The sequence below is a fragment of the Bos grunniens genome, chromosome 4 (genome assembly GCF_055505025.1).
Source record: "Bos grunniens cultivar Pamir isolate PY7600 chromosome 4, Bosgru_T2T1.0, whole genome shotgun sequence".
NCBI lineage: Eukaryota > Metazoa > Chordata > Mammalia > Artiodactyla > Bovidae > Bos > Bos grunniens.
In genome coordinates this window covers 1,689,975-1,714,357 of record NC_141168.1, presented here as the reverse complement: position 1 = coordinate 1,714,357, position 24,383 = coordinate 1,689,975, and the positions used below count along the sequence as shown (strand labels likewise).

At 46.4% G+C, this 24,383-nt stretch overlaps 1 protein-coding gene across 9 annotated transcripts in view; it reads left to right on the top strand.

Moving 5' to 3' along the window:
• UBE3C (ubiquitin protein ligase E3C) overlaps positions 1-24,383 on the top strand; it is a 115,729-nt gene that overhangs the window by 40,498 nt on the left and 50,848 nt on the right. For all 9 annotated transcript variants that reach the window (XR_015161839.1, XM_086394684.1, XM_086394690.1 and 6 more), the window contains 7 exons: positions 52-205; positions 628-848; positions 1,354-1,511; positions 4,864-5,051; positions 13,101-13,187; positions 17,471-17,628; positions 17,779-18,011. Coding sequence is in view for 8 of the 9 variants with exons in the window: in XM_086394684.1 (XP_086250810.1) it covers positions 52-205; positions 628-848; positions 1,354-1,511; positions 4,864-5,051; positions 13,101-13,187; positions 17,471-17,628; positions 17,779-18,011 (1,199 nt within the window). In the remaining variant the exon portion in view is untranslated. The remainder of the gene's footprint in view (positions 1-51; positions 206-627; positions 849-1,353; positions 1,512-4,863; positions 5,052-13,100; positions 13,188-17,470; positions 17,629-17,778; positions 18,012-24,383) is intronic.

The following is a 24,383-nucleotide window of genomic DNA, read 5'->3' as shown; positions in this document are numbered from 1 at the left end:
ATTTTAATACAAATTGATACAACTTATAAATATGTTTTTCTTTTCTTTTAGGGTATTATAGATCTCTCTATTTGTTAATTAACAGCAAGCTTCCATCAAGTATTGAATATTCTGATTTATCTCGAGTTCCTATAGCAAAAATTTTGCTAGAGAATGTTTTAAAACCATTGCACTTTACGTACAACTCCTGTCCAGAAGGTGCAAGGTGAGAATGAAATCAGTTTATTGATTTTGTAATTTCACAAGATCTGTATCTAACAATAACTTTGGCACAGGATGCTGTCTGAAATATAGACTTGCAAGTCATTTTTGCTTTATTAGTGTGACTCAGTTTAAAGAAAAATGTACTTTTTCTATCTGGCCTGCACCCAACATAAATTTATAATTCTGGTGACCTGGTTATTTTCTTGCTTTCTAGTAGCTATCAGAATATAGAAAAACATAGCAAGGTTTTTTTTTTTTTTTTTTTAGTAGGAATGATAGAGCATTAAGTTTAGGGTGCTCTAGTTAATCTGAAAAACGTAACATGTCTGATGAAAAGGTTATTTTGTGAACAGTGATTTTAATCAATGGTTTTGTGAACAGTGTATTTTGATTTTATTACGAGCTTCTGTTTTTCTTCATCAGGCAACAGGTTTTTACAGCCTTCACGAAGGAGGTCCTGGCGGCCCCCTTCACGGAGCAGATCTTCCACTTCGTCATCCCTGCCCTGGCGGACGCGCGGACCGTCTTCCCCTACGAGCCCTTCCTGACTGCACTGCTGTCCCTCGAGGGCAGACGGCCCGCCACCAGTGGGGGCGCACCATGGCTCTTCTACTTCGTTTTAACTGTTGGTGACAATTATTTGGGTATGAAACGTTAGGGCGTCCTGCTGAGCTCACGTAGAGGCAGCATGCGTAGATAGGAGCGGGCGGGGTGGGGTGCACGGCCGGGTGTCCCCTTGTCAGCACGGCCTCTGGGGGAGGAGCTCCTCAGAAGAGCGCGTTTGCTTAAGGCCGTGGCCTGGCCGGTGTCCCCGGGCATAGTGTCATAAGGCAGGATAAGAAGTCTGATTTAACAGGGCCACACAGATTAAAAAGAATTTTAGAGTTGAATGGGCCAATTTCTGTGTGTGTGGGGCTGTTTTTCCCCGTTTACGCTATGCTGCTGGGTTGCCTGTCGTAGCGTTTTGGTATCGTAGCATAATATATTTGAGTGTACACATCTGCACGTGAAATATTAGAAATGTAGTGTGTGTCCTGGTCAGAAATGCCTCTCGAAGTTTAGGAGAAGTGGTCACCCGCGTCCTCCATGGTCACCCGCGTCCTCCAGTTTCTCACCCCCCCTAACTAACGATGTGGCTGTCTCACCAAGGCGCGCTCTCCGAGGATGGGCTGCTGGCGCACCTGCGAGTCCTCCAGGCCCTCCTGTCCCAGCTGCCCGTCTCGCCCGCCCGCGCCAGCGGCCAGGATGCAGCCAGCGACTCGGATGAAGAGGAGGGGGAGGAGGCCGACAGGCCGGCCAGCACTCCGGTGAGCCCCCAGCTGTGCGTGCGCCCTCGCCTGCGCCGCCCTGCGGTCTCCATGCCTCTTCCTTACACGCATGCACAGATATGTGGGCACACTTAGATGTGCGTTTGCCTTTTCAGTGTGAAATAGGATCACAGTCTATCAGTTTAGTTTTTTGCTCAGTTGTGTCCAACTCTTTGCGACCCCATGGACTGTAGCAGGCCAGGATTCCCTGTCCTTCACCATCTCCTGGAGTTTGCTCAGATTCATGTCCATTGAGTCGGTGGTGATATCTAACCACTTCATCCTCTGTCACCCCCTTCCCCCTTTGCCTTCAGTCTTTCCCAGAATCAAAGTCTTTTCCAACATAGAGACATGCGGTTTAATGTTTGGTCTTTCAGTGCAAAGTAGGGCTGCTCTGTGTATCACTTTAGTTATGACTCAGGACACCACTCTTTGAGTGAAGCTATTGGGTTAGAAGGTTAAGCTCCTGTTTGCAGGAGGAGCACTTACTGTGTGTCAGGCACTATTGTACTCTTTTTTATTTTTAAGAATTTTTAAAAATAACAGCTTGATTGACATACATTTTACCATAAAATTTACCCTTTTATTTTTATTTTTTTAAATAAATTCTTATCTATCTGTTTGGGGGTTTTTTGTTTATTTGGTTTTTTTGGCCTCACGGCATGAGATCTTAGTTCCCTGCCCAGGAATTGAATCTGTGCCTTCTGCAGTGGAAGTACAAAGTCCTAACCACTGGACCACCAGGAAAGTCCCAGAGTGAGCCCATTGGAAGGGATACACTATTCAGGGACCTTTCAGTGTATGAACATAGCTAGGCATCTGTTGCCACTGAGTCTAGAACGTCTTCATCACTCCACAGAGAAGCCCCGGCCAGGCCCTTTCCTCCGTGTCCTCCCCAACCCCTAAAAGAAAAGCAAGGTCGTTTCCTCTTAACTATCTCTTGACCACTGCAGAACATCTTTTGTCTATTTTCACAGATTTTATAGATGATAAACATTATGACTTACTTTAAATTTCATTTTATGTACATTGTCACATTTTATCTCCAAGTTCCCGTTCTCCCTCTTCTTACCTAGCAGTGTTTCCTGTGTGCTTTCAAGGAATAAAAAGCTTTATGTCACACACAGGCTGTTTGTCTTACCTAAGTGGTATAGTCTGCCACTGATGTCTTCTTCTCTTGATTACACAATTGCAGTGCCTTGAGGTGTGGCTGTACTAGATTTAAGGTTTTTGTTTTTTGGTTGGTTTTTTGTGTTTAGAATATGTCTCTCTGGTTGGTGCCAAGTCTAGTCCCAGGAAAATACACTTGAGAATATGCTGGGGGGAAAGGGATCGGGGGGTGGAGTGGAAGGGCTCAGAGGCTCCCTTAGCAGAGAGGAAGCCAGCCCAGCAGGAGGAGGATGGGGGACAGCCACTGTGGCCAGGGCAGGGCTTGTTACAAAGGGCAAAACAGAGGGTTTTGGTGGGTGCTGGAACTCTTGATACATCTTGTCACAAGTCAGATGCAAAAATGTGTGAAATGTATGGTGAAAAAAAAGTAAGATCTGATAAAAGTAGATAAAACTTCTGTTTTCAGAAGACAGTTTGTTCATACTTACCTTCTAGAGACTCTGTGACATTTAAATATTATCTGTGTATGCATACCTCATTTTATTATACTTCTCAGCTACTGTTTTTTATACGTTAAAGGTTTTTGGCAGTTCTGTGTTGTCAGATGATGGTGAGCATTTTTAGCAATACAACATTTTTAAATTAAGATAGGTGCATTGTTTTATTAGACATTGCCATCACATTATGCACTTAATAGACTACAGTAGAGAATAAACACAGTTTTCACATGCACTGGTAAACTAGGAAGTCCGTGTGACTCACTCTCTTTCGATGTTGGCTTTGTTGTGGTGATCTGGAGCCACGCCTGTGCTGTCTCCACCGTGTGCCACTACACAGTATAATTGGTACCTAAGTGGTGAGAGAGGAGAGTGAGAAAGCTGGCTTAAAACTTAACATTCAAAAAACGAACATCATGGCACCTGGTCCCATCACTTCATAGCAAATAGATGGGGAAAAAGTGGAAACAGTGACAGACTTTATTTTCTTGGGCTCCGATGTCACTGCAGACAGTGACTGCAGCCACGAAATTAAGATGCTTGCTCCTTGGAAGAAAAGCTATGACAAACACAGACAGCATATTGAAGAGCAGAGACACCAGTTTGTTGACAAGGGTCTGCTAGTCAAAGCTACTGGTTTTTCAAGTAGTCATATACAGATGTGAGAGTTAGACCATAAAGAAGGCTGAGTGCTAAAGAATTGATGCTTTTGAACTGTGGTGCTGGAGAAGACTCTTGAGAGTCCCTTAGACTACAAGAAGTTCAAATCAGTCCATCTTAAAGGAAATCAGTCCTGAATATTCATTGGAAGGACTGATACTGAAGCTGAAGCTCCAATACTTTGGAAGAGCCGACTCATTGGAAAAGACCCTGATGCTGGGAAAGATTGAGGGCAAAAGGAGAAGGGGACGACAGAGGATGAGATGGCTGGATGCCATCATCGACTGAATGGGCATGAGTTTGAGCAAAGTCTGGGAGATGATGAAGGACAGGGAAGCCTGACGTGGTTGCAGTCCATGGGGTCGCAAAGAGTCAGACATGCCCGAGTGACTGAACAGCAACAACGAAGTGAAGATACATATGTATGAGACGCATCTCTCATACAGTGTTTATTTAGTAGATTGTTACAGATTACAGAAGTTACATTCATCCAGGTTTCCGAACAGTACAGTCAGCAATACCCAAGACTGCATATATAGTCATATTTTATTTACTCATATGTATATATGTGTATACACACATGAGGAAAGTACGTGTTTCATTAATACACCAGATAGGTAAACTTCATTGAGTATTAGCTCAGATTTTAGTCAGTGTATCAGATATTCTAGAGAAGTTAAGATACAAAATGACAGGTTTGTGTATTTCTTTAGATTTTTTTTTCTTAAGTTTTTAAATATTTTCTTAAACTGTGATATCTCAAGTCATTTAAAGTGGAAATTTTGCCAGATGAGAATCCGTTTTCACACAGGTGTGCTTCGTCTAGAGCGGTCTGAACACTGTGGAGTGAGCCCTGCTCTCAGTGTGAGGACTAGAGCTCCGTGAGTCCCCCAGCAGCCGTGTGCCCGCGGCCCTGCTCCGCAGGCGTCTGCAGGGGACGTGGGGGCCCTTCGAGGCGCGACTTAGCAGAGACGCTGAGGTTGTTCTTCGTGATGCGGATAACCTGTAACATAATGCCTCTCACATGTGAGTCGCGCTGAGCTCTGACAGGACGTGGCTGACCGACCGGTCCCTGTGCCTTTCAGGAGGATGGGCGGCTGTCTGTGCTGTACGTCGCCGAGGAGTGTCTGAAGAAGCTGGACACGAAGCAGCAGACCAACACACTGCTGAGCCTGGTGTGGAGGGACTCGGCCAGCGAGGAGGCCTTCACGCTGATGGCGGCCATCTGCCACACGCTCATGGTGCAGCACCGCGTCTTGGTGCCACGGGCCAGGCGAGTGCTGCGCCCCCTGCCGCGGGGGTGCCCTGGGTTTGCTGCCCTGGTTGGGGGCTCGGGCCTGCCCGGGGCCGTGTGAGGGAGCCAGTGGGGGCTTTTCTCTGCGGGCTGTGTCATGGCTCGTTCTGTCAGATTGCCGTGATAGTTTACTTTGGTACCTGAAGAATCCTTTTGTTTTTCAAAGCAGTGAAGTGAACGTTTGAAGGACAAAACATGGAAGTTTAACTGTGGCCGGTGGGTGTGACAGTAACTTTGAGCTCCCCTTTCCCTGTGCTTTGAGTGATAGCCAAGCAGGTTCCTAGACTTCAGCAGACACGTGCTCAGGGCAGGCAGGACGTGAGAGCGGACGTGGCGGGTCCACCGGGGGCTGAGGTCCTCCCGCTGCGGGCGTGTGGGGGCCTGCGTCCCCGGTGGCCTGGCAGAGCCCCCTCTTGTGAAGAGCTGTTTCTTTGGCTAGGAAAGCATGCTTTGACACAAACTGTGTGCAGGGAGCACTCGGCCGCAGCTGCCTTGTAAACAGTCGTGCAGCCAGCTAATGAGGTGCTATCTTGGCTCGCTGGTGTTTATTACTGTCTGAGGAAGTGAGGCGTCGTGAGGCAGTGAGCCCTGGGTGAGTTGATTAGCTCACTGTGGGCTAATTGCATCAGAGCAGGATGTGAGATCTGAGGACCTGCAGCCCAAGCAGGCCACTGATTTTATTGGAGCTCAAAGTCCATTGCTCTGGGCAGTAATGACTGGACTTGATGTACCACTGCCCTGGCCTGAGGTTTACTACAGAACTGCTTCCAAAAGGTGTTTAATGAGAGAGGAGCTTTATACGTAGCCTGGGTTTTATGAGTACAGCACCTGTTTCCTCTAAGAAAGTACTCTAGGAATTTTATTTATGGTTTAAATATATTAGGTTCTGAGTATTTAGAGTGTTTTTCATAGCTCGTAAAAGAGCAAATAGGCTTATTTTCGCTGTTGTAGATGTTAACTGCTTTCAGCTTTTAAGAAGGTATTTAAAAGATGATTAGTAAAGTCTAGGCTGATAACTCTTTCTCAGCTCCTCCCAGGCTCATAGCAATCCCTCTTATTTTCAGGGCTGGGATTTGTGGCTTTAGCTTCTGTTTAACGTTGATCGTCAGGAACTCTGAAGGAATTTGGAGGCCCTTTCTACATTGACATGGAAAGGTTTCTAAGATACATGTTTAAGTGAAAAAAAGAAGTTTCAGAACAATGAGTAATATTTTGTGTCTTAAAGGTGGGAAAGGTAGAATGTGTATTTGCATAAAGAATCCTGGGAGCATTCACAAGGATTCATGGGCGCGATTCATCACGTCTGGTTTCGGGGGGGTCAGGGGGCGGGGGCGGGTCAAGGGAGGCGGAGAGAGTGGACTTGGAACTGTATACTTTTTAACAGGGTTTTGGGTTTTGAATTATGTGAATTATTTTAATTTTTAAAGATTAAGTAGTTAATGAACCTCCATCTCCTTTTATGAAAGTCTGTAGATCTTACCATTGAACTTGGAAATCTGAATACGTTTCTGAATTTAAAAATTGTTCTTCTTTCGGAAAACATATTCACTAACTTTGAATGTGAGCAGGCATTCACTGGTTTTGCCGGGGGCAGGAGAAGGCCGGCTCTCTCCCAGTGTCTCGAGAACTGAGCCTCGCACATGGATACTTCGCAGCCACTGAGGACAGCGGCTCGCAGGCGCTCAGCTTTGCCCCTGGCCGACTCTCCTCTGGCTTCGTGGGCAGGAGTCTGGTGTTTTACTGGTGGGTTCGTGCTGCTGGGGGGTGTCCATGGTGCAGGAGGGCCCGCTCGCGGCCACCCGTCTCCCTGGCGCCCTGCGCGGTGGCAGGACCCTGAGCCCGGTCTCCCCCTCTGCCGTGTCCCTGTCCTGGGAGCCGGTTTGCATGTTGCCTGACAGATGCAGGGCTCGCCTGAGTTCCCTTTCCTCCTGGGCTCCTCCTCCTCACTGCCTTCTGCAGGTTCTTCGTGGTCTCTGTTTCAGTGTTTCTTAACCTTTGCCCTCTCTTCGTGTTCAGTTTCTTTTTTCCTTTCTGCTTGGTAGATCCTCTGGGGTCTTGTCCACGCGGACGGCTTTCCTGAGCCCCAGCTTCGACTTCAGCCCTTTTGCAGGGCGTCCTCTCCTTTCACAGTGCCTGCGGTGGAGCTCAGCATCTTCCCCAAAACCTGGGCGTCATGCTGGGGCTGCGGTGTCCCGAGGGCAGCCGCTAGTGAAGCGTGGCCCCTCCGCTTCCCCGGGCACACCAGCCGCATCGCAGGCACTCACTGGTTGTGTGGCACGGGCAGCCCCACGTGGACCGGCTGCTCAGCACAGACGGTCGTGCGGAGCAGTGCTGCCGGGAGTCTAGGCTGGGATTCGCGCCCGTCTCAGGGATTCCCCGTGTGCGTTCAGTCCCCATGCTGTGTGATGAGCTTCGCGCCCGTCTCAGGGATTCCCTGTGTGCATTCAGTCCCCATGCTGTGTGATGAGATTCGCGCCTGTCTCAGGGATTCCCTGTGTGCGTTCAGTCCCCATGGTGTGTGAGTGCTGGGAACTTCGTGTCACGTGTTCCCAGACTAAACTGTCAAAGTACGACCCTCACTATTTCGTTGTCTTGCTTAAACATCTCCCAGTGAATCCTTTTGTTCGGGAAGTCTTCCCCTTCCTTTGCTGACTGTGGTGCGGTGTCCTCCCCTAAGCCAGCGTCGCTTGCGTCTCCTCTGTTTCTCGCTGTGGAAGGCTGTCCCTGCCTCAGCCAGCTTCGTCCCTTTCGCGTCTTCGCGTTCCTCTGTGCCTCCAGGCGTTTCACACCGCTCCCCTCCGCCTGCGCTAGTGTCTGTCCAAAGACAGCTGCCGCCTCCCTGCCTCCCCCTGGCTGCCGTGTCCATCAGAGCCCTGCAGAGGCTGTCACCTTTCAGAAACCCCCCTGGTTTATTATATCCTGAGATTTCACCTGTAACTACAGCTCCCAGGGAAACTTTCATTTTACTGTAGGGTCTCCCTTTTAGAGAGCTGATTTTAAGGAGTTTGGATTTATACTTAAGGTGGGCAGAAAAGCATATTCTAGGGGGCTCTTTTGTTTCATTAACATGTAAAGACTTTGAAATGGCATTTTAAAGATAATGTTTTAAGGATCATGGCCTCCCTGGTAACTCAGATGGTAAAGAGTATGCCTGCAATTTGGGAGACCTGGGTTTGATCCCTGGGTCGGGAAGATCCCCTGGAGAAGGAAATGGGGAGAATCCCATGGATGGATGGATGGGCTATAGTCCATGGGGTCCAAAGAGTCAGACACGACTGAGCGACTAACACTTTAAGGATCAGAAAGGTTGATGTGACCATTTCTCTAGTTTTCTTGTTCATATATCAAATCAGAAGCCATTAGGATTAGTTTTATTACATCCTGTGCTCAGTTGTTTTTACCAGAAACTAGAACGAGCCAGCCTGACTGTGCCTCACGTCACTCATTCCTGGTTTGGGCAGTCGTGGGCGCTGTTTCCTTGTCTGCTCTCTAAATACCACTAATGTGGTCGTGGGCACTCCTTAGCTCTTGATTATAGAATCATAGTTTTAATAATTTGAGATTGATTATGCAAATGACTTCAGAGGAAAAGAATATAAATTCATGTTTCGTGTACGTTCCAGAAGTAGTCGTCACTGTTCATGTTTTTGTAAACAAATTTTAGAGGATTTTAGAACCAATACCGAGAATGTACCTACAGAGAGAAACAATTTTTGGCGGGGGGGTGGGCGCTGTGATTTCATGTTTACTTTTATTATCAATGATATTTTCAATATAAGTGATAGATTTAAGGAGCTGTTTGATTATTGTTATAATTTGTATTGTTACAAAGATCACATAAAATTTGTGAGCTTTTTAATATTTTCAGTACACAATGATTTTATTGTCTATCTTGAACTCATATTTATAAATGAATTGGCAGCGGTTATTGTTGGAGATATCAAACTAATAAACTAGGCCTGCTTTAGTCAAATTTAGGAATATAATTTATAGTGGGTTTTGAACATCTTATAATTTTCTAAACATTTTTGACTGACACTTCACAGGAAATACAAGTAAACTTGGAAAAGCATACACAAAGCTTATTTAAAAGTTTTTTAAGTTTTCTTGTAAAAAAAGCAAGGGAAGGGGTTATCCAAGAAGTCACATAAGGTCCCAGCGGTGCCTCTGCTGTCTTCCTGTAAACTGCAGTAGGAGTGAAGGCGCCCTTCTTTTCTTTTTTTTTTTTTTTTGAGTATTAATTTTTTTTAAATTTTATTTTATTTGTAAACTTTACAATATTGTATTAGTTTTGCCAAATATCGAAATGAATCCGCCACAGGTATACCTGTGTTCCCCATTCTGAACCCTCCTCCCTCCTCCCTCCCCATACCCTCCCTCTGGGTCGTCCCAGTGCACCAGCCCCAAGCATCCAGTATCGTGCATCGAACCTGGACTGGCGACTCGCTCCATACACGATACCATATATGTTTCAATGCCATTCTCCCAAATCTCCCCACCCTCTCCCTCTCCCACAGAGTCCATAAGACTGACTATACATCAGTGTCTCTTTTGCTGTCTCGTACACAGGGTTATTGTTACCATCTTTCTAAATTCCATATATATGCGTTAGTATATTATATTGGTGTTTTTCTTTCTGGCTTACTTCACTCTGTATAATAGTGTCTGTTTCCTCTTGAACGGAAACTGGAGAGAAGCCTCGTCGTCAGGGGAGGGAGCTGTGTGTCTAAACTGTTGTGGTTTTGGTGCTGGGACGTTGACAGAGCACAGCAGTGTGTCGAAGCTGATCTTCTGTCCTTAGTCCCCGGTTTGTCTGTGAAGGAATGATGTTTTAGCAGGTTGCCTCAAACTGAAATTCATCTTAAAACTTTTATTATCATTAAGGAAATTGGAGTTAATTTTTTATCTTGCACTATCTCACAGATGAAATTTATATATGTATTTTCGTATTGACTTGGCAAAAAGAGTGATCCTTTGAGCAGGAAAACACAAAGATCACATTTGCGCCTGTGGCTGCAGGAGTGGACTGGTCCTTGGGTGGCTGACCTGTCGTATTTCTGTTACCTGTGACCCTTTACACACAGAGGAGGTCTCTGAGAATGCCTTGCTGTCGTGACCTTCACTGCCTGTGTGTGAGCAGGAGTCTCCCACTGTGTCCTCTTTAATAACTTAAATCGTCCTTGCAGACGGACTGCTCTGAATTTATGACCTGGGTTGGAAATGTTGCCCTTTACTAATTAACTCATAGTGTTGTCTCAGCTAAATAAAGCTTCATGGGTAGTTTTAACTATATCCCAGTGTATGTAAAGCATACGTCACTTCCTCGCCTTTTAGCGGTCAAGCCCAAATAACATTAACGTGTAGAAAATGGTTTAATAATTTGTGTTTTTATTGCCTGTTAAGTGATTAATTTATACAGTTTCAGAATGTTGACAGAATGTTGACAGTATAACTTGTATACTTCAAGTTATACTTGAAGTATAACTTATGAAATGCGTATGTATATTCATGTGGAAAGATGTTAGTTACAACCTTGGTTGAAAGGCTGTGTTAGAGGAGGATGTGTTGGGAGAACCCACTTTTGTTTACTTCTGTCTGGTGTGTCTGGGTGATTTACTCCAAGATACTAACTGATTACTTCTGGGAAGATGGGTGAAATGCTGCGGAATACCTTGTCTCTCGTGCTGCTGCCGTTAAGAAAAAAGAATAGAGGACGTGCCTCCTTAGAGCAGTCGCTCCTCGGATCTCTGAGGAGCTAAGTGTCAGGATCTATACTAACACCAAGTTAAGACATCACGTCAGTGAAGTTATACTAGATGGTACATTCTTTCACAGAGGCCGTGGTTTCTTGATTAAGGACAAATAAGGCAAGCAGAACCTTCTTGAATTCGTTTCTGTTGAAAGGTCTTGGTTTCCATAGCTTTGTTTTCATTGTTTTCCATGGTTTGTTTAATTGATCTATTGTCTTCTTACTGTTTTTTCATTATTCCAGTCATTCTTATGTTTTAATTTCTCAACTGAACGAATTAGTGTGGTGCCCATACCATGCGTAAGTGTGTGCTCAGGGCAGGTGTAACTCACTCCTGCAGACTCTTCCTGTTTTTAAGCTGGAAGAGACCATAGCCTCGGTGCGAGAGGGTCCCCTCGTTCTCTGATGCAGACGCTGCTCGGGGCCACGTGGCACCTGAAGAGTGGCGGGCCGAGCGGTCGCCTAGAGTCTCCCAGCCCGGGACTCATGGCTCGGGCACGTTTCACATCGTCCTTCGTGCTTTCCGGAGTTTTAAATGGTTCTCTGTTTTTAGACGCACCCACTTTCAGCAGCGCTGGGTCTCCGCTGCTGCGAGAGGGCGTCCTCTGTGGGTCTTCGCTGTGGCACCCGGCTTCTCACTGTGCTGGCTTCTCTCGTGGAGGAGCACAGGCTCTAGGCCCCTAGGCTCAGGGCTTGTGGCCCTCGGGCTGTGTTACGGGATCTTCCCGGACCAGGGATTGAACCCGCGTCCCCTGCGTTGGCGGGTGGATTCTTACCCACTGGACCACCAGGGAGGCTCAGTGATGTGCTTTTAATGTCATTTGGACATCTCAAAATGCACCACGCTAAGACACGATTGGACTTTTTAAAACCAGGACTCTGTAACCCCTATTGTATACTTAGAAACTGCTGGTGCTGAGGAATATATCTGATGTTTTTGACTGAATGCAGGAAAATAACCAACTTAAGACTTGAAGAGTGATTGATTTATCTAAACCCCATTCGTTTCTCTTCCACTACAGGCATTTAAATTAATACACTTTTGGCAAAGTTTGGTCTGTTTAAATACTTTTTATTATACTCAGAACAATGTTTATGGCAACTGGTTACTAACTGTAGAGAATTCTGGATGCACGTTACATGCTGCTTTAACTTAGATCATCCCATTACTGTTAGTGGCTGACCTGAGGAGACTCCAAGGCTGGTGGCCTCACTGTTGAGGAGGTGGGGCAACCTCTGCTGGCTCCTCAGGAGCCTTTGGGGTGCTGCTTGCTCCGTCATGAGCTTGCTTGACAACTCGGGTCCAACAGCATCCCAGAGGTCTTTTCCACCCTGAAAATACAGTGATTCCGTGTTAAGTTCAGCATCACACAAAAGGTGTGTAAGACTAGATGGTATGTAGGTCTTCAGAATGCAGCGTTCTGTTTTCATCCTTAAGTTTTGGTGCCAGGCTCACTGCTCGTGCGCTCTCTGACTCCACCAGGAAAGCCCTATCCTCATTAGTGCTGCTCACTGAGCAAGCTTAGTCTTCGCTCTTTGACTTCATGGTTCTTCTGAGATGATTGTAAAGGCAGATCACATCCCTTTCTTAAAACCACGTTTCCCTACTGTCCTAAACCTTTTCTTAGTGTGATCAGTCTCTTAAGTTTGAAATTTAATTTCTGAGTCCTGCCTGTCTAAAAATGTGACTAGAAATTAAGTCCTATTACAAAAACGCAGTATAGTAAGTAAAGCTAATTTAAAATTAAACTTAGGTATCCACAAAGCTCCTTAGCCTTCTGATTTTATACAGGAGGGGTTTTTTAAGCCTTTAAAATATATTTTTAGATTTAAATTAATTTTGACGTGTTAGCATTAAAAAACGATTTACACATTTGTGTGTGTGTGTTTTAAAGGTAGGGCATTACAATCAGTTGGAAAATGTTACCGTGTGTGAGTGATATTGGTGACGCACAGCACTGTAACACATCGCTGTCCTGTGCTGTGTCCTGAGGGCGGCACACGTCGGTGCGCGTGTGAAGGGCATGCCCAGCTCTCTTTGGGGTCGGTCTCACAGGCGCAGCTCGGGGCCGGCTTAGTGCCGTAGCAGTGAGAACAGGCCCCCAGCATTCGGGGTTCCCGGGGTGTCCTCAGCTGTGGGGAGCAGCCACCGTGGGAGGCGTCAGGACAGATACCTTCTCAGTTGTACGTTATCTTCCGTCTGTCACTTTTCTCTTTTTGGAGAAATATACTGGATGACGATTTGCTAACTCTTACTTATTTTCCCCGTTCCTTTTTAGGCTTCTCTACAGTTTAGCCTTCAATGCCAGGTTTCTGAGACATCTCTGGTTTCTCATATCTTCAATGACAACGCGGATGATCACAGGGTAGGTGTTACAGAGACGGACACATTGAGCTTAAGGACGTGACAAGTGGCCGCCAAATAAAAAGCATTGTAGGGAGGTATTTTTAAGTACTGCTTATACCGAGCTTATTTCATTAGGGAAAAAAGTCTAGATGTCTCAGTTTCACAAAATGAAAAAATTGATGCCTAATCTATGTATAGTATTAAGTGTATGGCTCTATCTGAGGGTAAATTTGTTTTATAAATCATGGTCGGGCCCTCCCTGAGGTCTGGGGTCGAGACTCGGAGCCACCGCTGCAGGTGGTGCAGGTGGGAGCCCTGGTCAGGGAGCCAAGGCCCTGACGCTGCACGGTGTGGCCACACACACACTCCTAGTCACGTTGTGGAAACCAGAAACTTGACATTTCTTTGCTCCGTGTCTTTTCTGTGCTTTTGATAGTGAAGATACAGACTTGAAGCAAGTCTACCACCATTACAAACATTAAAACATACAAGATATTGTAAAAATTGGTTTCTAAACCTCTTTGTTGAAATAATTTGAATTTTTATATGAAGTCTTGTGTAACTTGCAGGCTAGAATCTTTAAAGTACATATTTATTGACTGTGTGTAATATATCAAGAATTCATTCGATACTCAGAAACCCTGCATGGTAAGCAGGTGGAGGCCGTTGCCATGCTGAGTTTCTCTGTGAGGGCTCCGTCCTCTGTGCGGTAGTGTGAGAAGTGTGTCTCAGTTCTCGGAGACTCGGCTTCCCACACGCACTTGCCTGCGGTGGTCACCGCCGGAGGTCCCACCTGCAGCCGCCAGCCCGCCTCCCCGCAGGACAGCCTCTGGCAGGAGGGACCCGAGACAGGAAGCCGCATTGGAGTCTGGGCACCTGGCGCTGCGCTTGGTACCACCCACTGCCCTCCTCCCCTGCTCTGCAGCCGCCGCCCGCGCCATGCTCTCTGGGTTGGAGCTCGTCGGGGTGGGGGGTGGAAGAGCGCCTGTGGGTGGGCCCCCACCGGCCCTGTGCCAGGAAGCCTCAGAGAGGGACTGGCAGGCGCTCGTAGTACAGGCTGAGGTGCTTTCGTGTGATTTTAACACGTTTGTGAGTGAGGGGGTTCTGAGTGACTGCGCTGCAGCTGATGGAACTCAGAGTAGCGAGGTCCTGTACCTCACGGCGGCAGCAGTAGAGACGTGGGAGAAGTGGCTTCCGGTCCAGAGCGTATCTTCTGTATCCTTTCATGTTCAAAGTAAAGCCAGAGGTTTCTGGTTTCTTTGTGTGAGTGTATTTCAGCCTGTGGTGGCTGTGCCCACCTTGGCGTTGGTGAGCAACAGGTTTGTTTAGGCAAGAGAGCCTGGGGGTCACTGGGGCAGGAGGTTATTGTCGCCCTGCAGGTGTCTTAGCTTAGCAACAGGGTCCCATCCCGGCCCCGCCTGCTGACGGCCTGTTTGTTCCTGGCCTTGGTGTCCCGCGGGGGAGGGAGCACAGCGTGTGCACATGTTCTGTCACGGCGGTGGTGATCGTATTAAGTTATTAGCGTTATAAGTCAGTGAAATGACACACATTTTTAAAAACTCATCACTTCTTAGCCCATTTGAGGACATGTGTCTTTTGCGCGTATAGTTTACTCAGGTCCCACAGGGAACTCAGTGTGTGCTAACACCTTCCTGCTGTGTGGCTCATCACGTTTATATCACAATAAATGCAGGTGAAGTGCCCGACTCCCCTGAAAACAGCACGAAGGGTATTTTGAAAGTAGTTTGGCAGCAGGGCTTACCCAGCTGGGACTCCTGAGCTTTGGCACACACGAGGCTAATGGGGCGCGTGTCGGGGTGTGGACTCAGGCCCCCACCGCCCTTGGTCTCGGGGCGCACCGGCTCCTCGGTGATTGGGGTGCAGGTGCAGCTGAGGGGGCCAGAACCTAGCCTGTCGCGGGCCTGTGCGGCGAGGCTGGCCTGCTTCATCCTTGTCTTTAACTCAGCGGGGACTGTTCTCACCCTGCCTGTGTCTTTTCACATTGACTGCAATGGCTGGTGGTGCTACAGTAGACAGGAGTGCATTCTCTGAGAGCTTCTGGAGAAGACGAGAAGCTCCGCCAGTTCAGGGGCGAGTGCAGTTGCCATAAGAGCTTCCGCTCTGAAGACCCTTGTTCTGAGGGGGCATGCAGAAGGGAGGGCTTGTTTGACGTCTCGTTGATGCTACTGGTCCAGCCAGCTCTCCCAGTCACAAGTCAGTATCTTTTCCTTTCATTGTAGTAAATTATGGACTTTTTATTTGCACGAAGAGTTCAAACCAGTCAATCCTAGAAGTCAACCTTGAATATTCATTGGAGAAACTGATGCTAAAGCTGAAGCTCCAATTCTTTGGCCACCTGATGCGAAGAGCCAACTCATTGTAATAGACCCTGATGCTGGGAACATTTGAGGGCAGGAGCAGAAGGGGATGACAGAGGATGAGATGATTGGATGGCATCCCCAACTCAATGGACATGAGTTTGCCAAGCTCCAGGAGATAGTGAAGGACAGCGAAGCCTGGTGTGCTGCAGTCAATGGGGTCAAAAAGAGTTGGACACGACTGAGCAACAAGTCTTTGAGATGGGTCTGTTTTCAGAGAAATATTTCAGTTGGTGTTAATGGCAGAAAGAATCATCAGCAGAGAGTCGAGAGACATTATTCGTGTCCATCCTGGTTGGTTAAGACCACAGGCACATAACTGACCCTTGTTGCCAGTCACCTTTCTGTTGTTCTGTAACTGACCTCATGGGGGTTAAAGAGAACAAGTGAGCTAACGTTGAGTGCTTGCCCCCATCTCGTTTTTGGGAAGCAGTTTAAGAGTTTTATGCATCCTGGCACATACGTGCATGGCGGGCGATGAGGATTTCAAGTGCGAGTGTTGTCAACAGGGCCACAGCTAAGCAGTTCAATCGTGCACCTAGATTCAGGAAACGCTCCCTCCACACGGCAGCTGGTCAGCCCGGCTTGTCCCGTGTTCTCCTCAGTGTTGTTTGGCAGCATTTCCAGTTTTTGTGCTTCTGCAGTGAGTGACGAGGGAGCTGAAAGATACAAACCATTAGCTTTACTCACTCAGCAAAGCAAATGGCGTTGCGCCTTTTTTCTTCTACTGTGCAGATGGCACAGGACTGGGCTTGATGGGGTTACTTGGCAGTGAGTGGCGGGGGCTCCTGTCTCTCAGGGCTTGGCCTTGCTCTGGGCGCACAGCCTTTGCTCTTGTCCCCTGTGGGTGATGAGGGAGGTGACAGGGCGGTCGTGCTTGTTCTCTGTGTGTGTGCTCTCGCTGCGCTTTTATTGGGGGTGGGTGGCTTCCCTCGGCGGGGTGCTCTGTGCTGAGTGCTGCTGCGTGTCTGGGCTGTGTTTCCGCCCAGCCGTGCCCCTGTGTGAGCGCTGGAGCTGGCCTGCTGACCCCTGAGCGGGGCTGCTGGACACCTGGCACCAGGTGGCTCCCCCTCGCCCACAGCGAGAGCGGCGCCTCGGCGGCCTCAGCTCCAGCCCTGCCTCCCGGGGGACGGTGGCAGCGCTGGAGGGCCAGCCCCTGGAGCGCGCGCCTTGCCTCCTAGACGGGAGTGGCTGCCTGGGACTGAGGACCGAGAGGAGGAGGGATGGGGCAGGTGAGAGCCGGCTGGCCTGCGGGCTGCCGGCCCGGGACTGGATGGGTGTGCGCTGGAAACTGGGGAAGCTGTGTGAGCCCGTGTTCGGTGGGGGTGTAGGCTGTGGGCCCCAGCTCTTGGGAGGGAAGGGGGCCAGCCCACCTAGAACTGCCCCAGGCCCGCGGGTCTCCTACCAGGGAGCGCAGCTGTGGGTCTGGTGAGTGGAGGCGCGGCCCAGGACTGAAGCCGTGATGATCTGCTGCTGCGTCTCTGGGCTCAGTAGTGAACTGCCTCCAGTGTTCCTCAGTTTACGCCCCTGGACAAACCTTTCCTGAGACCAGAACTGTCTGCCTTTGTAGAGGGGACGGGGACGGGGATGGGGTTCAGCGTAAGAAGCAGAGTGTGTGTCCTGAGGAGTGCTGCCGCAGACCCTGACTGCCCTTCAGGGACCCTTGGGGCCTCAGATAAACAACCAGCTTTATCTGGTGGAGAATCGCAGCAGGGATGTTAATAAAGACCGGTGGCTTGGTGTCCTGTTCTTTAATGTACGTTACTTATTAACCTGTGTTGTTCGAGTGACTTTGCCTGCCCTCTAGGTCTTTGAATTGCTAATGTAAATGTTATTTTCCCTGCTTACATTTGTCTGATGTCATGTCTTAATTTGTTCCCAAACTCAGCCATTGTGTTTTTCTCTCCTTTCTCCCAATTTCAAGGTCTATGGTACCATTGCTTCAGGTGATATCAAGGGGCTCGCCTATGTCTTTTGAAGATTCTAGTAGAATCATCCCACTCTTCTACCTGTTTAGCTCCTTGTTCAGTCACTCACTGATTTCCATACATGATAACGAGTTCTTCGGAGACCCCATAGAAGGTGAGAATTCTGAGCAATCCATTTGTTGATGACCTCATGCAACAAATTTTCGTAGATGATAGAAGAGTTTTAAGCCTTTTAAGTCTTTGAGTGTGTAAGAAATGGGAGGGGGAGCCCAAATATAATAGAAAATTGGATTATGTTTTTCAGTTGTAGGTCAAAGACAATCGTCAATGATGCCTTTTACTTTAGAAGAACTGGTAGTGTTGTCTCGATGCCTTCGCGACGCGTGCTTAGGGATCATCAAACTGGCATATCCAGAAACAAAGCCAGAAGTTCGAGAAGAATATATCACCGCCTTTCAAAGTATTGGAGTAACTACCAGTTCTGAAATGCAGCAGTGTATACAGATGGAGCAGAAACGATGGATTCAATTATTTAAGGTGATGAGTGTATGAATATTTTGTTTACTGAGGTCAAATAACGTACAGGTTTTTTTTTGGATGACTCATTTTAGAAGACTAGAGATACGGGTTTGTTTCCGGCTTGATAATTTGCAAAACTTGTAAGAAAAGTCTTTTTCATTTTATGTTTGCCTCCTTTTAAAGCCTTGTTTTGACATTCTTAAATATATCTGTTATAACTTGCCCCAAGTACTTTCAGTGACAAGGTGATGTATAATTAAAATTTTTTTTATTTTTCAGTAAAAGATCTCTTATGAGTTTTATTTATTTAATCTTAAGAAATTGATTAACAAAGGTGGAATAAGATCATTAACTTACTGCAAGTTGAATATAAATTGTTTTAAAATACCTTCATTTTTAACCGTGCAGAAAGAGAAGTTATGAGTTACTGTGGCTGAAATGTTGGCAGGAAACCACCACCACTGAGAGAACACAACTACTGGGGTGGAAAAAAGAAAAGAAAAGGGTGCTTGACTTCCCGTGAAATTTCTGCAGCAAACACACCCCGTCAGCTAAAGTCGCTCATTAAAGGAGCAAGAGCAGAAGAAATGCATTTCCCAAATTGAGCGCTAGATTTACAGCCCGCTTAGCGCCGGCGACCTCTGCACACTGTGCTCAGCTGGAGTCGTCAGCTGTCCCTTTGGGTCTTTTATCACTGCTTTGTCAAGCTATCTATTTAATTGAAAGAAGTTAATTGAATGAAAATGATCAACTAAGCTTGTATTAATATTGCTAATGGAACTTTCTTCTTGGCCATGTTTGGAGAAAGATGTCAAGCTAGACTTTAGGAAAGGCCCATTAATGCTTGCACTTAACCTGATGGGCTAATTAAGGGCTGCTTATTCATCCTGCAAGCCCACGATGGGCTCTGTGCGGCCCGTTCTGCCTGGTTTTACAACACATTTCACTTCTGAGCACCAGCATTAGTAGCAGTGAGAGTAACTGATAATGTTTTGATTGCACTGAATACAGTACTAATGCATCATTGAATTTATAATATGTGCGGATTGATGTAATATATATTTGCACAATTTATTTTAATTACCTGTCTCTGTATTCCTAAGTAAACTCTTAAGGTCACATGTTGAGCCCTTAATATGTCCTTGCTTAAAGACTAACACTTTTGCATCTTTTCTAAGTTAAAATAAGCTATGTCACCCATTTAAACTTGTAATTCTTGTGTAAGCTTTTCCTGGACGTGGCTGTTAATGGTAGCATATGTTTTTCTTTTAACAATCTAATTAAACTCTGGGATGTTTGTTAGTAAAACTTTCCACTATGCATGTTATCAGGTTTCGTGTACAGTATCAGATACTTTCATTATTTTATAGCACCTGTTCACAGTCTCGTAATTTTCAAATACCGGGCCTTATCTTTAGCACCCAGAACCTTCTGAATTTAATCATGCTGTATTAAGATGTTTTTCCCCAGTCCTGCTTTATTTTGCATAAGCATTAAGTGAAAATTCTGTAGTGAATTTGTATTTAGGCCTCAAAATGATTCACTACTAGTTTATTAAGGATTGCAGGGGTTTTGTTTGTTTTAAAAATTAGCGTGAGCATTCACCTTTTCTGAAACAGGATTGTCTTTAGGTTTCAAATTGAGTTATGAAGATCTGAATTTAGAGCAGACTTGTTTGAAGACAAGTTTTTGAATAAGATTCCTCTTCTTTGTAAAGATTTTGTTGTTATCGTTCTGCCTGCTGTTGAGCTAAGCCCACCCCCCACCAAAAAAAAAAAAGAAAAAAATCAAGGCACGGTCTCTGAACAGATTCAGCTGATATTAGTTATTTTCTTTTCAGAAAAAATTGTCTTTAATATGAAGTAGAATTTAACTCTCAGTGGTTGCTGTCTCAGATGGTGTTCTGAGGACTTCACAGGGACCAGTCCACGCGAGCGGTAGTTCTGTGAGGAGGGCGCTGCAGGCGTCCTCGTTTTACAGATGGGGACACTCAGCCCGGGGTGGCGTAGCCAGCGTGTGGACTGTGCTGCTCCTCTCCACTGCCCCTGGGAAGTGTGACGACGAAAGTTTAGCATTTCTGTATGTTTCAGTGTCACATTTGAGGTGAAGAATTCAAGGAATCGAATCCACCAAAGAAAGCAGTAGCATTTTGCAGTAATTGCCTGCATTCTGCTGATTTTGACAGAGCTGCGCGTGAGGAGACCTGGCTCCTCCAGCCACCAGCCATTTTCATTTTTTAGCTCCTGATGGTCCTCCCAGACTGGTCTCCTAGAGGGGCTCTGGGGGCTGGTCACAGAGCAGACTTCTGAGTGGATGGGGGCATCCTTCTTTGTCACTGTAGGAACCGAGGTCAGTTCTGAGCCCCACACTGACACTGCTAAAACAGTTTGTACGTTTATCAAATTTATCAGCTTCTCTCCGCATGTAATTTACAGCTGTGACTGCGTTAGCCCTGGCAGGAGACAGGAACTCCTGTTTGATGTGCTTTTGTGAGCAGCTGCCAGGCTGCCCTGGAGTTACCCCGAGGGGGGAAGTTGTGCGGGAACCTGCTTGCTTACTGCGCTCATCTGTGCGCAGAGGGACTCGGAGAGGAGGGGCTTTCTCCTACCTGGTGGTTGATTTGGATTTTTCAGTGTCAAAAAGACTGTTTAAAAAGTGAAAACAGAAAACCACAGCAGTGCCCTAGCTGTGATTGAACCATGCTATCATTGACTGTCAGTGTGACCAGTGAGGCAGATCCAGGCTTCCTCTAAAGTGGCCGAGCTGCCTGCCATGTCTTTGTCTTTGAAAGTTTTTTTTGGCTTTGGTTTTGCCTACTCAATAAAGTGGATACCTTAAGAAGTAATTTTGTAGTGTTTTAAACATGCTGGAGAATACTAATAACTAAAGGCTCTATAAGACTAGGTTAGCCATCGACAACAGGAATCCGTATCAGATACTTAATGACTTTTATGGGCTGGGGTGTCATTACTGTCAATTATTTTAAACACACACAGTGTTTATCCCCAGAACCCTGGCTCTGCGCTGTGCTGGGGAGCCATAAATGAAATCGGGCAGTCCCTGTTCTTCGAGCATCACTACATAAGGAAAGAGACTCGGCAGGAGAGCTGAGAGCACGCAGGATAGACACACAACCGCTGAAGTCATTCTGAGCTGAGGGTCACATGGGGAAAACCATTCTGGCCTTCTGTAAGAGAATAATCTTAGAGCTGGTACTTCACTGGTTTTTCTTGTATTTTGTTTTTACATATTCTTCATTAGGAAATCAAAATCTAAAAAACTCTTTATTATATATTGATCACATCACACATTTACCCAGTTAGATACCCGTAAATCATGTGCCTTGTCCTATGCTTTGTTTTAAAGTTTTAAGGTAATTACCTAAGATGTTTGATTTTGCCCACTGCATTTAAGATCAGAAGATTATTACAGGCGCCTTTCCAATTGTGGAGTATATATGCTTTTCTTTGGTTGCACTAATAAAGCTAAATATCAGTGATCTCCTCTTAGAAATGTCATAGTTGAGTGTTCATAGCTTTAAGTCCTCATCAGATATATTATTTATGTGTGTAAGTTTATTTTATGATGTAAAATGTGTATTGCTTAAGACTATTTCCCTAAGGTCAAGATTTTCTTGCCATCTTGATAGCCAGTGGACTTTAAAACATACAGTAATCTTGTGAAACAGTGCATGTTAATTTAAAACCTTGAGCTGGGACAGTTGTCAGGTGTGACTTTCATGAGACATCTGTGTGTTTCTAACCAGTTGTCTGCTTGGTCTTTGAACATTGGGTTTAAGGGACACCTGCTCGTGGGTGTCACTGCTTGGTTTCCAGCTGTGTGGCTGCCTGGACCCCAGCTCCCTAACAAGAGAGTGGCCCCGGGGCCCTCAGCAGTGACAGCCCGGAGTCCCGGCCACCAGACCACCAGGGAATTCCTTTGTTTTTCACTGTAGTGGCATATAATCAGTCAGACGTAACAGTTTAGTGCATTTCTGAATATTTGCTTAAACAATCTTGTTAGTTCTCGAGTATTTATCTAAGGTTTAGCTCCAGCATGGAAGAGCATGATACGGGAGCCGAGTGAAACGCATGCATAAATGTGAAAGGGCGCATTTATACTGTGACAGTCTCCTAAAGCTGTGTGTTGCGCTGGCGCATCTCAGTCACCCTGGTGTTCACTTGTTGGCTGCCTCTGTTCATGTTTCTTACTCACTGGTTCTCGGGTCTCACTGTCTCAGGGTCTCCTCAGGGCCGGTTGACAGCTGCTGCCTGGAGTTAGCGCGGCTGCTGCTGGTGCCCTTTGCGGGTGCTTGTCAGCGGAGGCTGCAGGCCCGGGCGCAGTCAGTCCCGCGGGGCAGGCGTGGTGGCTCCTGTCTCAGTGTGCGGACTTGCACCCCTGTGACTGGAGGCCTGTTCACGTCTAAACCTGCCAGTCTTTCTGTGTCCATACTGTCTTCTGTAGCAGGCATATCTGCGCCGGGAAATTTGATAAAATTTACTGAGAGGAAAACTGTCTTTTTGATCTCAACACTGGGTGTCTGTTGATCCAGTTTAAACTTGTTACTCCAGTTTTCATTGCCTTTGACATCTCGCGTCACTTCATGTGGTTTTTTAATGGTTACTTCTGTGAGCTTTGGTTTTTCAGCACTAAATATTTCTAGCAGCTGGTGGTACTAAAAATGAATGTACAGAAAGGGAATGTGTTTAAAGGTGTTTTGAAATCACAGAATTTGAGTTTTGTCTGACTCTTTGTGACCCATGGACTGCATCACGGCAGGCTTCCCTGTCCATCACCGTCTCCCAGAGCCTGCTCAAACTCATGTCCATTGAGTCGGTGATGCCATCCAACCGTCTCATCCTCTGTTGCCCCCTTCTCTTGCCCTCAATCTTTACCAGCATCAGGCAGGGTCTTTTCCAGTGAGTTGGCTATTCGCATCAGGTGGCCAAAGTATTGGAGCTTCAGCTTTAGCATCAGTCCTTCCAATGAATATTCAGGGTTGGTTTCTTTTAGGATGTACTGGTTGGGTCTCCTTGCAGTCCAAGGGACTCTCAAGAGTCTTCTCCAACACCACAGTTCAAAAGCATTAGTTCTTCAGCCCTCAGCCTTCTTTATGGTCCAGCTCTCACATCCATGCATGACTACTAGAAAAACTATAGCTTTGACTGCATGGCTTTGTTGGCAAAGTAATGTCTCTGCTTTTTAATATGCTGTCTAGGTTTGTCATAGTTTTTCTTCCAAGGAGCAAGCATCTTTTAATTTCATGGCTGCAGTCACCATCCACAGTGGTTTTGGAGCCCAGGAAAATAAAATGTACCACTGTTTCCACTTTATCCCCCATCTATTTGCCATGAAGTGATGGGACCAGATGCCATGATCTTTGTTTTTGAATGTTGAGTTTTAAGCCAGCTTTTCCTCTCTCCTTTCTCCATCATCAAGGGGCTCTTTAGTTCCTCTTCACTTTTTGTCATTAGAGTGGTATCATCTGCATATTGTAGTTGTTATTTTTCCCAGCAGTCTTGATTCCAGCTTGTGCTTCATCCAGCCCGGCATTTCACATGATGTGCTCTGCATATAAGTTAAATAAGCAGGGTAACAATATACAGCCTTAATGTACTCCTTTCCCAATTTTGAACAAGTCCATTGTTCCATGTTCAGTTCTAAGCGTTGCTTCTTGACCTGCATACAGGTTTCTTACAAGGCAGGTCAGGTGGTCTGGTATCCTCGTCTCTTAAGAATATTCTACAGTTGTGATCCACACAGTCAGAGGCTTTAGCGTACTCAGTGAAGCAGACATAGATGTTTTTCTGGATTCTCTTTCTCTGATCCAACGGATGTTGGCAATTTGATCCCTGGTTCCTCTGCCTTTTTAAAATCCAGCTTGTACATCTGGAAGCTCTCGGTTCATGTACTGTTGAGGCCTAGTTTGAAGGATTTTGAGCATTACTTTGCTAGCATATGGGTTTCCTTGGTGGCTCAGCAGTAAAGAATCTGCCTGCAATGCAGGAGACCTGAATTCAGTCCCTGGGTTGGAAGGATCCCCTGGAGAAGGGAATGGTAACCCACTCCAGTATTCTTGCCTGGGGAGTTCCATGGACAGAAGAGCCTAGCAGGCTACAGTCCATGGGGTCACAAAGAGTCAGACAGTACTGAGTGACTAACACTTTGTTCTCATGTGAGATGAGTGCAATTGTGCGGTAGTTTGAGCATTCTTTGGCATTGCCTTTCTTTGGGATTGGAATGAAAACTGACCTTTTCCTGTCCTGTGGCCACTGCAGTGTTTTCCAAATTTGCTGGCATATTGAGTGCAGCACTTTCAGAGCATCATCTTTTAGGATTTGAAATAGCTCAGCTTGAGTTCCATCACCTCCACTAGCTTTGTTCATAGTG